The 12193-nt window shown below is 45.1% G+C and overlaps 1 protein-coding gene across 6 annotated transcripts in view; it reads left to right on the top strand.

Moving 5' to 3' along the window:
- Cep164 (centrosomal protein 164) overlaps positions 1 to 12193 on the top strand; it is a 93190-nt gene that overhangs the window by 45676 nt on the left and 35321 nt on the right. For 5 of the 6 annotated variants that reach the window (XM_045145148.1, XM_045145149.1, XM_045145147.1 and 2 more), the window contains 3 exons: positions 52 to 201; positions 755 to 886; positions 1619 to 1696. In XM_045145148.1, coding sequence (XP_045001083.1) covers positions 52 to 201; positions 755 to 886; positions 1619 to 1696 — 360 coding nt within the window. The remainder of the gene's footprint in view (positions 1 to 51; positions 202 to 754; positions 887 to 1618; positions 1697 to 12193) is intronic. The other variant, XM_045145146.1, reaches the window with a different exon arrangement.

The following is a 12193-nucleotide window of genomic DNA, read 5'->3' as shown; positions in this document are numbered from 1 at the left end:
CAGAGCCACATGGCTTGTGGAGTTTGTAACAAGATGTTTTTTCTTGCCCAGGCCCTGAGTTCTCCCTTAGCCCCCGTCCATGCTCCTCTTTGGGGCCTGGCTCCGATACGAGGCCTTGGAGATGCCCCACCCTCTGCTCTTCGTGGATTGCAAAGCCAGGGGAGCTCTAAAGAGCCTGGTCAGCTTGGAGAGCCCACACTGGTGAGTCCTTTCTCTGGTATGCATGTGTGGAGTTGTAGTGGGCCCCCCTGGGTGCCACACCTGGAGCTGTGGCCTGTCACTGAGAAACAGGGTGGACGAAGTCCTCAGTTCATAATTTAGTCTAGGAGGTCTTCATCCTACATGAAGTTTGATGTGGACTCTGGCAGTGGAAGGTGGGCTGTCATAGGGCATCAGTGTTGATCCCCATCTATGTAGACAGGATAGTGCGAGTTAGAAAAAAGGGTCAGGCAAGGCATGGTGGCACATGCCTTTAATCCCAGCACTAGGGAGGCAGATGTAGGAGGATTGTGGTGAGTTTAAGGCCAGTCTGGGACCACAGAGTGAGTCCTAGGTCAGCCTGGGCTAGAGTGAGACTCCACCTGGAAACAAACAAACAAACAAAATAAATAGAAGGAAGTCAGGAGTCAGCAGTGTGAACTGGAGTTGCCAGGTCAGATTCATGCCCCGCTGTGGGACTTGATCAGGGAAATGGAGAAAAATGCAAGGGTCATTTGGAAGGTCTAGGTGAGTCTGTTGTTACTTCTTTTTGCAGCCTCCACAGGGTCTCAAGACTTCTGCTTGCACAAAGGGTCTCCTGGGCACCATCCATGAGGACAAGGATACTCTCGGCCTCTTGGCTGTAGGGGAAGAGATCAATGAAGAAGATGAGGAGAGTGACAACCAGGTACTGAAGGCTCTTCTCTGATCTAGAAACCCTCTGTGCACCTAGAAATCTTGTGTGCTAGCGAACTCTGCTGCTGCCAAGCGTGGTGTTGCTTGCCAACACCCAGCACTTTAATCCCAGCACGTGAGAGGCAGAGGTAGGAGAATCACTGTGAGTTCAAGGCCAGTCTGAGAGCACAGAGTGAATTCCAGGCCAGCCTGGGCTAGAGACGCTACCTCGAACAAACAAACAAGCAGACAAACAATAGGGGTAAGTTAAATGATTTTCTACTGGGCATGGTGGCACATGGCTTTATTAGTTCATGGCTTTATTAGTTCCAGCACTTGGGAGGCAGAGGTAGGAGGATCGCCATGAGTTCAAGGTCAGCCTGAGACTATGTAGTGAATTCCAGGTCAGCCTGGGCTAGAGTGGGACTCTACCTCAAAAAACCAAACCAAACCAACAAGCAAACAACAACAGAAAAAAATGATTTTCCAGCCCATAGCTTCCTTTGTTGATCAGTCTTTCTGCCTCCGGGGTCAGGTCCAGAGGACACAGCAAACTTACATGACATAAAGCACTGTGGTCACTGGATAAAGGGCTGCTGCCCAGGCCCCACTGGTGGACCCCTGCTTTGGATATCCTGTCTGGGCACCTGTTTGCTGCTCACTTACACCCTGCTTCTCTGCAGCCCCTCACCCTGGGCTGGCCAGTTCTCTTAAGCTTTCCACCCCTGATTGTTTTTGTTTCCAGAGTGTCCGCAGTGCTAGTGAGCGTCTCAAGAACCTGCACCTGGACCTGGGTGCCCTGGTGGGTGACTTTGAGTATGAGGTAAGAGTCTGAAGGCCCTGCTGGCAATGCCTCAGTCCTACCTTGCAAAGCCTTTCAGTTTGTAGAGGCCTATCTGGAAAGAGGGTCTTTTTGTCCCAGTCCTGTCAAGGATTTCTGATGTTTCAGTCAGGGAATCTTTTTTTCATTTACCCAGGTAGCTAATAACCACTTGTTGAAAGTTCCTTAGGGGCTGGGGATTTAGCTCAGCTCAGTGGAAGAGTTCTCGCCTAGCAAGTCCATAGCTCTGGGTTTGGTTCTTAGCACCAGAAAACAAACTAACATCCCCTTAACTCCCACCCTCCCCCCCACCAAAAAAAAACCTACCAAAGAAGAAAAAAAAAGTCTAGGGACAGTTTCTCCATATGGTGTTTTGTATTCGTGGCTGCTGTAGGTCATATCAGCATAAATGAAATACACCAGCCCGCTCATGTTCCACAGTCTCATAGACTAGAGGAGGAGGAGATCTCTTGCCTGGACATGAGGGAAAGCTTGGTGGAAGAGATGACTTTTGACTTTAAGCCTTGAAGAGTAGCTAAGTTTTTTTTTTTTTTTTTCCCAAGGTAGGATCTTACTCTAGCCCAGGCTGAGCTGACCTGGAATTCACTGTGTAGTGTCAGGGTGGCCTCAAACGCACAGTGATCTTCCTACCTCTGCACTCCATGCTGGCTAGCTAAGCTTTTTTTTTTTTTTCTTTTTCGAGGTAGGGTCTCACTCTAGTCCAGGCTGACCTGGAATTCACTATGGAGTCTCAGGGTGGCCTCAAACTCACGGCAATCCTCCTGCCTTTGCCTCCCGAGTGCTGGGATTAAAGGCGTGTGCCACCATGCCCAGCTCTAGCTAAGCTTTTGACATAGAAGCAGTTAAGGGAATAGAGTAGACAAACAAACAGCCTGAGCAAAGATTTAAGGGCTGGAAAATGCAGAATATAGATGGTAATAGCTTCTGGAACACCCTCTCAAATTCTCTTTCTCTAAAGTCTATCCTCCACTACCAGCAGAATGCTTTAAAAAAAATATTTTGGGGCTGGAAGGATGGCTTAGCAGTTAAGGCACATACCTGCGAAGCCTAAGGACCCAGGTTCGATTCTCGAGGTCCCATGTAAGCCAGATGCATGTGGCGGCGCATGCATCTGGAGTTTGTTTGCAGTGGCTAGAGACCCTGACATGCCCATTCTCACTCTCTTTCCCTCCCTCTCTCTCTGTCTCTAATAAATAAATAAATAGGGTTGGAGGGATGGCTTAGTGGTTAAGGCGTTTGCCTGCAAAGCCAAAGGACCCGGGTTTGATTCCCCAGGACCCACGTTAGGCACATGCACAAGGGGGTGCATGCATCTGGAGTTGCTTGTAGTGGCTGGAGACCCTGGCACACCCATTCTCTCTCTCTTTCTCTGTCCAATGAATAAATAAATATAAATAAAAAAAACCTTTCTAAAAAAATAAATATAAAATATTAAAAAAACTTTCTGAGCCTGCCGTGGTGGTGCACGCCTTTAATCCCAGCACTCGGGAGGCAGAGGTAGGAGGATCGCCATGAGTTCGAGGTCACCCTGAGACTCCATAGTAAATTCCAGGTCAGCTTGAACTAGAGTGAGACCCTACCTCAGGAAAAAAAAAAAAAGAAAAAAAAACTTTCTAAAAAATAAATAAAAATTTTTTGTGTGTGTGACTTTTTTTTTTTAATTTTTATTAACATTTTCCATGATTATAAAATATATCCCATGGTAATTCCCTCCCTCCCCACCCCCACACTTTCCCATTTGAAATTCCATTCTCCATCATATTACCTCCCCATTACAATCATTGTAATTACATATATACAATATCAACCTATTAAGTATCCTCCTCCCTTCCTTTCTCTATCCTTTATGTCTCCTTTTTAACTTACTGGCCTCTGCTACTAAGTATTTTCATTCTCACGCAGATAAAAATAAATTTTAAAAAATTATTAATTTATTTGAGAGAGGAAGTGAGATAAGACAGATAGAGAATGGTTTCATCAGGGACTGTAGCCACTGCAAATATACTCCAGAAGCATGTGCCACCTTGTACATCTGTCTTTACATGGGTACTGGGAAATTGAACCTGGGTCTTTAGACTTTGCAGGCAAGCACCTTAACTATTAAGCCATCTCTCCAGCCCCCTTTTTGATTTTGTGAGGTAGGGTCCAGCTATAGCCCAGGTTGACTTGGAATTCACTATATATGCCCAGGGTGGCTGGCCACAAACTCATGGCAGTCCTCCTGCCTCTGAGTCCCAAATGCTGGAGTTAAAGGCGTGTGCCATCACGCCTGGCTTTGATTCATATTTCTTGGTCTTTATCTTGAGAGCCAGGATATTGTCTCTGGCCAGCTGTGGCTTTAGATGCTGCCTGACAGGTCATGGTTTGGTTTGGTACCTGTGACTTGTATTGTGGGGTGCCTTCTTAGGGGACCCAATTCTTCTTGTGATATGACCTTTTCTTTTTAAAGGTAGGGCTCACTCTAGTCCAGGCTGACCTGGAATTCACTCTGTAATCTCAGGGTAGCCTCGAACTCAATGGCCATCCTCCTACCTCTGCCTCCCCAAGTGCTGGGATGAAAGGTATGTGCCACCATGCCCAGTTGTTTTTTTGTTTCTTCTTCTTCTTTTTTCCCCAGAAAAACGTGCTCCTTTTAATATCAATTTATGTGAGCATGTAACATTGCTAAATATAAAAGTCATAGAAGCTCACAGATGATTTCAGAAGCTGCCACTCTTTCAATTAGAGAACAATTTAGGCCCATTACAACATCATAAATGATGTTCTTGTTTTCACTTGTTGACTACACCTTTTTTCTCTATAGCTACAAGTTTCACTAACAAACTTCACTGCAGTTACATTTTTTATGTTTCCTCAGAGGAGAAACATCAATATCATTTGTCTTCTAAAAGTGGTGCCTTGCTATGTCTGAGGAAGGCTCAGGTGTAGGGCCTCAATAGTGGGTCACTGTGCGGGTATTTTCTAAAAAATGTAGGCCATAATTTCTGTTATGGCTTTGAAAAGCATTTTATTTATGACTTTTGGAAAAAATATGTTGGCATAATATATATACTGGCTGACAAATGTTAAGTATGACAACTTCCTACTCATTGCAAATGAGTACAAAAAAAGTCAAGTGTTCATGGTTCTAGGATAAAAAAAAACTGAGTTAGCATAAAACATAGTATGACCCATGCTAAATGTATAAGTTACATGCCAAAAAAAATCTTATTGGAAGTAGTATACCCTCAATATAGTATAATTAAATTTTATTTTTGAAGAAAAATGTATGTTTCTAGTATTTAGCCACATTTGTGTCATTAATCCATTTCAGTAACCTTGGAAAAGGGAAGCCACTTTTGGAACTCACTTTCTTCCTCTTGTTTACCTCTAAAATTTCCCATACAGAGAAACAAACTGTGGAACTGGCTTCACATTTATAGCATGTGGATTATAAAATCTGGTGACAAATAAATATGGAATCAAATCTTAATTTAATTTAAGCTTGCAAAAACATACTTTTAAAAATTCATTTTTATTTATTTCGAGAGTGACAGAGAAAGAAAGAGAGAGAGAGAGAATGGGCGCGCCAGGGCCTCCAGCCACTGCAAATGAACTCCAGATGCGTGCGCTCCCTTGTGCATCTGGCTAACGTGGGTCCTGGGGAATCGAGCCTTGAACCGGGGTCCTTAGGCTTTACAGGCAAGCGCTTAACCACTAAGCCATCTCTCCAGCCCTCTTTCATTCTTTTGATTTCCTCTTTGACTTTGAGCATATTTATAATCATTCTTTTGAAATCTTTTTCAGGCATTTCCTCTAGCTCATTCTCATTGGAGGTCATTTCTGATGCATTCATACTTTTTGGTGGATTTATATTGTCTTGATTTTTGGTGTTTCTTGTGTTATAATGTCCATATTTTTGCATCTTGGATTAAATTAATGCTTGGGTTTTCTAGTTAGCTGCAGCATTGTTAGATGTATCAATCAATCTGTTATATATCTTCAGGGTAGGAACTTAAGGTGCTAGGTGTGGCTTGTAAGACTCTCAGAGTATCTACAAAAGTGACCCTTGATGTTGGGTTTGCCTGCTATGTGAGTATTTAAGTAGGCTGAGTGGAACAAAATACAGACAGATTCTAAAATTTAACTAAACAATGTACACATTCCACAAAAAAACAGCACAGAGTATTTCTGCAAGAGTAGGTATTATGACAACCAGATCCTATAACAAAGTTGCAGTCCCTTAGGGTGTGTGTTGCCCCACACCCTTAATCCTGTCACCTAGGAGGCTAAGATTTCCTGTCTGTTGAGGATTTTAAGTCAGCTTGTGACCAAGTGAGACCCTTCCCTAATGAACAAAAGAAGAGGAAACAAAGCCACTATAAATCAGGAAGCAACAAATGACAAGCCCAAAATATAGCTTATTTAAGAATGGCAAATCTAACCATCCATCAGATTTAACATATACTTTATCCTGATATGGAAGGTGCAATTAGCACTTCCGGTTCATGTCTATATACTAGGTTTATTTGGTGGGTACTGACTTGGTTTTGGGATGATTTTGGTCTCAGTTATGCTTAGCTTCTTCTTGGGTCCCTCTTTGGTACCCTGTGGGTTCAAGTAGGCTGTCTGGGTTGCTGGATCACTGCTCTGGTCGCCGATGCTGGGTGCTGTGATCTCCCTTCCCCAGGTCTCTGGAGCTTGCACTGGTGGTGGGGGAGGGGAAGCTGTGGATGGTGGCTCTAGTTCTCCCACTTGTCCACATGATCCTCTACCTTGTGCTCTACTTCTCTGTTGGTCTCTGCGGTCCTCCCTTCACGTTTCTTGGGTTTGCAAGGAGCTACAGTGAGTGGAAAATCCCCTCACCTGGCTTTTCCTGCGGCTCAAAGCGAGCCTTGCAGCTGTGGCCCCGCGGACCTGGTGCCGCCGCTGCTGGAGCCGCTTCTGCCTGCCTGTGCGGGCTCTGGATCTCTCCTACTTCTCTGCTGATGGTAGTAATTTCTTTTACACCTCACTGTTTAGTAGAAGAGTGTGTTCTGCTGGTTTTTTTTTTTTGGGGGGGGGGTGTTCTCCCCTGGCTGCTTTGGCGTGGGTCCTATGTGTCTGTCTTAATTGAAAGTCAGCTTATTTTATATTTTTAAAAACTATTTTTATTTATTTATTTATTTGACAGAGAAAGAGGGAGAAAGAGAGAGAACAGGCCCGCTAGGGTCTCTAGCCACTGCAAACAAACTCCAGACACACGCGCCCCCTTGTGCATCTGGCTAACGTGGGTCCTAGGGAATCAAACCTGGGTCCTTTGGCTTTACAGGCAAATGCCTTAACCGCTAAGCCATCCCTCCAGCCCTCCCCCAAATATATTTTATTTATTTATTTATTTGAGAGAGAGAAAGAGAGAATGGGTGTGCCAGGGTCTCTAGCCACTGCAAACGAACTCCAGATGAATGTGCCACCTTGTGCATCTGGCATATGTGGGTCCTGTAGAATTGAACTGGGATCCTTTGGCTTTGCAGGCATGTGCCTTAACTGCTAAGCTGTCTCTTCAGCTCTTAAAATACCTTTGTTTTAGTATCTAGTTCTTGGTCTCTCTGAGCTATATCTGCCTTTCTCCTGTCCTAAGTATCACAGGCAGCCTTTGATAAAGCTTTCTTTCCTGGCATATATCTCTGCCCTGTCTTACTGAACAGTCAGTTTGCTCAGGATACCATGAGAGGGCAGTAGGATGGCAAGAATACGGCTCTTTCTGTCTCTCAGTCTTCCATTCGAAACCTCTTTTCTTGTCTGTCATAGACTGAAGGGAGAAAAGGTTCATGGAACTGGCACTGAGAATATGTGTGACAGAAATGGGGAGGCAGAGGATGGGTGAGCAGGCATGATGTGGTCACGTGGCACTGGTGAACCGTTGGTTAGTCCTCAAAGGAGGGGAGGGAGATGGAGTTTCGAAATCACAGGATGACGTCAGTGTGATTAGAAAGTGCTAACCTCACCCAAGGAGCTGTGCAAAGAACTGGGACCAACAGAATGGGCGTTAGACTTGGAAAATAAAGACTGCTGCCTGGCTTGGCAGCAGTTTGCCCAGAACAGCATCCATGCATGGGCATGCTGTTGAGCCCTCCAACCCTCCTAACGCCCCTCCTGTGCTGTGTCGGTTCCACAGCCCCTGCCTTTGTGCTCTGGGCAGATGAGGGGTAGGGACTACAACCCTGGGGAGCCTCATGGCTTTGGGGGAGTTTTAAATATTCATGAATTAGTTCTCATAGGCATTCCTGCACAGCCCTCCTTGTGCAGATGGCAATCTTGAAGTGATTGTACCTTGAGGTGCTCAAGGACCCAAGCCTGTGGCAGGAGGAGACTGAAGAGTGAGCGTGGGTGGATGCAGAGCAGAGCTGAGTGCCTGTGGCACCCAGGGCAGGAGCTGGGTATCTGGAATGTGCGTGATGGTTGGGGGCTTCAGGCATTAGGCCTGGAGCCATCTCAAGTAGCAGGGATCAGGTAAATGGGGACAGGTGAAGAGGAGATGAGATGCTTACCCTTCTGCAGCCATATGTGGGTGATCTGGCCATCTGCTTTTCCCACAAGCTATGCCCCTGGTTCTGCTGTTGGAATCAGTGGATGTGGATACACGTGAGAGGTCAGGCCATTTATTTTAATATTAGCCATATTTTAGCAGTTTCATATTCAGGTACACATCAACCTGAAAATCTTTTTCTTTATATTTTTATTTTAGTTGAGAGAAGAGGGGGGGAGAATGAGAATGCCCATGGGCATGTTAGGGCCTCTTGCAAATGAACTCCAGATGCATGCACCACTTTGTGCATCTGGCTTTACATGGGTCCTGGGGTATAGAACCCAAGGTGTCAGACTTCTCAAATAAGTGCATTTAACTGCTGAGCCATCTCTCCAGCCCTGAAAATCTTTTAAAGGATTGAAGCTTGAGGGTCAGCTAAATGAGTTCAAAGGTTCCCCCCCCCCCCCAAGGTAGGGTCTCACTCTAGTCCAGGCTGACCTGGAATTCACTATGTAGTCTCAGGGTGGCCTCGAACTCACAGTGATCCACCTATCTCTGCCTCCCAAGTGCTGGGATTAAATACGTGTGCCACAACACCTAGCAAGTTCAAAGATTTTTATAGTCCCTCTGTTTTCTCAGATGCGAGAATGGGAATCTCTACTTGTAGCTGATATCCTCTGCTTTTTTTTTTTTGGTTATTTTGAGATAGGGTTTCACTCTAGCTCAGGCTGACCTGGAATTCACTATGTAGTCTCTGGTTGGCCTCAAACTTATGGTGATCCACCTGCCTCTGCCTCCCAAGTGCTGGAATTAAACGCATGCACCACCACGCCTGACTCTGTTGTTTTATTCTTGTTTCTTTTGTAGTGCTGGGAGCCCAGGGCCTCATATGTACTAGGCACACACTGTAGGCACATGTTTTACCCCTGAGCTGCCTTCCTAGCCACTGCTGTGCTGAGCTTTGATGGCTTGTTTTTCTTCTTTTTGAATAGTTGGTAGTTAACATTATTGAGAGAATTTTTCATTTTGCGAGTATCATAAGAAATATAGTCTACCTACCTACTCAAGACATCATAAGAGGAGGAAAAGACCATGACATCAAAATAAAAGAGAGACTGATTGAGATGGGGAGGGGATCTGATGGAGAATAGAATTTCAAAGGGGATAATGGGGGCAGGGAGAGGGAGGGTATTACCATGGGATACTTTTTATAATCATGGAAAATGTTAATAAAAATTGAGAAAAAAAAGAAATATAGTCTAATCCTTAAATGACCTTGGCAAATAAACTTTATACTTCCATTTGGCAGAAGAGGAAGGGAAGCCTTAACTCCTCCTTCCTCTTCTCCTCTAGCTACTGTAAATGAACTCTAGGCGCATATGCCACCTTGTGCATCTGGCTTACGTGGGTCCTGGGGAATCAAACCTGGGTCCTTTGGCTTTGCAGGCAAACCCCTTAACCACTAATCTTTCCAGCCCCTCTTTCCTCTTGTCTATACCCTCAGCTTCTTTCTTTTTTAAAATTATTGCTGGGTGTGGTGGGGCACACCTTTAATCCCAGCACTTGGGAGATAGAGGTAGGAAGATCACCGAGAGTTCCAGGCCACCCTGAGATGACATAATGAATTCCAGGTCAGCCTGGGCTAGAGTGAGACCCTACCTGGAAAACAAAACAAAACAAGAAAAACAAAATAAATAAATTGTATATGTGTATGTGTATGTATGTATGTGTATATATATATATATATATTTTCTTTTTTTTGAGAGAGAGAGTGAGAGAGAGGCAGATAGAGAGAATGGGGATGCCAGGGCCTCTAGCCACTGCAAATGAACTTTAGGTGCACAAGCCACCTTGTACATCTGCCTTAAGTGGGTATTGGGGAATTGAACTCGGGTCCTTAGACTTTACAGGCAAGCTCCCTAACTGCTGAGCCACCCTTCCAACCTAGACACACATTCTATTTTCAAAACTCAGTCAACAAGACTTTACTGAGCGTCTGTTATGTGTCATAAACTAGGTTCTGAGCACTACAGGGAGCTCATCTGGTAACGGACTCATAGTTATTACAGCTGTTGTGAGGAGAGACCCAGAGACCAAGGAAGGCTCCTGGGAGAGGTGATGCTGTGAGGACCAGTGATAGTTTGTCAGGGGAAAGGGAAGAGGGAAGTTTTTTGTTTTGTTTTTGAGTGACCACCGAGGAGAACCAAACTCGTATGCAAAGGCAAGGAGCTTTATTTCGGGCTTAAGCTCGAACTCTTGACTTCACCAACGCAGTGGATCCGTATAAGAGCCCTGAGCAGCAGGGGGGCAGGTTTTTTATAGGGATTTGAACAAAGAAGTAGGGGAATGGTTTGGTTACATGATTAGTAGATTTAAGTAGTAACTGCACTTGTATTTTTCTGATAGGCTTACATGCTGGGGGGCAGAGCTGATGGGCAGGGGGCTAGGGGAATTTCAAGCAGATTAGGTAACCTTTATTGTGACTGGCTATGTGTGTTTGAGGAACTTAAGCAACTTATCTTATGACTATAGAAATGTAAGGCATAAGCAGTTTATGATCTTTTTTTCAGTAACTGTTAAATTCTTATTTAAACCTTGCTGGGAAACAGAAACCTTGCAGGAAACAGAAACTTAGGTCTACTGGTGACTCTGAAGCCTGTCATGGCATCCCTCTGGTTCCTGAGTTCTTCAGTTTTGTTTTGTTTTGTAGGGTCTCACCTGATCCAGGCTGACTTGGAACTCACTATGTAGTCTCAGGGTGGCCTCAAACTCACGGTGTGAATGCTGGGATTAAAGGCATGCGCCACCACGCACGGCAAGAGTTTGTTTTAAGAATATACCCAGGGGCTGGGCATGGGTGAGAGCCAGCCTTAGCTGAAGCTATTTGCCCCTTCTGTCCGCTGGGGGATCCTGATAGAGTTACGCCATGCGAGCTTAGTGGAACTAGACAGCAACAGCCTTTCCTCACCTTCCCCTTTCTTCCCGGAACAGGCTTGGGGCTAGTGGCAGCGGCACCCCGGCATCTAGTGCTTCTTTGTGTTGGGTTGTTAGGGCTCATCACCAGGCTCACTGGGGCATTTCACTTTTCTCAGTTCCCTGAGGGCAGAATCTATGTCTGGTCACATTCAGTTCCCCAAGGCAGTGTTTGGCACATTGAATGTGCTCAGTGGATGAATGTGGGGTCTCATGAAGCATTAGTGGGGTACTGGTAGTATAGCCAGGCATAGTTCTAAATTTCTTTTTTTTACAAGATTGTTTGTTATCTTTATTTATTTATTAGAGACAGAGAGGGGAAGAGAGAGAAAGATAGAGGGAGAATAGTTGTGCAACTGCAAACAAAACTCAGATGCAGGCGCCACCATATGCATCTGGTTTATGTGGGACCTGGAGACTCAAACCTGGGTCCCTAGGCTTTGCAGGCATGCACCTTACCCAATAAGCAATCTTTCCAGGCCTAAATTTCTTAACTCCTTAATGAAGGCTAATTCATTTTCCTAGCAACCCTGTGAGCCTAGACAGTCTTGTCTCTACACTATGCTTTGAACTACTCTTGTTTTCCTGCCTCCCTCACCATCCTTGGAGAGCCTGGGTTAGCCTGTCAGTAGGCTACGGTTTTGTCTTTGGCCTCAACAGATACTTTATTTCTTTTTTTTATTTTTTGTTCAGTTTTTATTTATTTATTTGAGAGCGACAGTCACAGAGAGAAAGACAGATAGAGAAAGAATGGGTGTGCCAGGGTCTCCAGCCACTGCAAACGAACTCCAGACGCGTGTGCCCCCTTGTGCATCTGGCTAACGTGGGCCCTGGGGAACCGAGCCTCGAACCGTGGTCATTAGGCTTCACAGGCAAGCGCTTAACCGCTAAGCCATCTCTCCAGCCCAACAGACACTTTAATTAGAACATCAACAAACACCATGTTTAGGGCTTCTCCTTCAACCTTTTATTTTTTTTGGTTTTTCGAGGAAGGGTTTTACTCTATTCCAGGCTGACCT

Source organism: Jaculus jaculus, chromosome 3 (assembly GCF_020740685.1).
Source record: "Jaculus jaculus isolate mJacJac1 chromosome 3, mJacJac1.mat.Y.cur, whole genome shotgun sequence".
Lineage (NCBI taxonomy): Eukaryota > Metazoa > Chordata > Mammalia > Rodentia > Dipodidae > Jaculus > Jaculus jaculus.
This window is presented reverse-complemented; position numbering and strand designations above follow the sequence as displayed.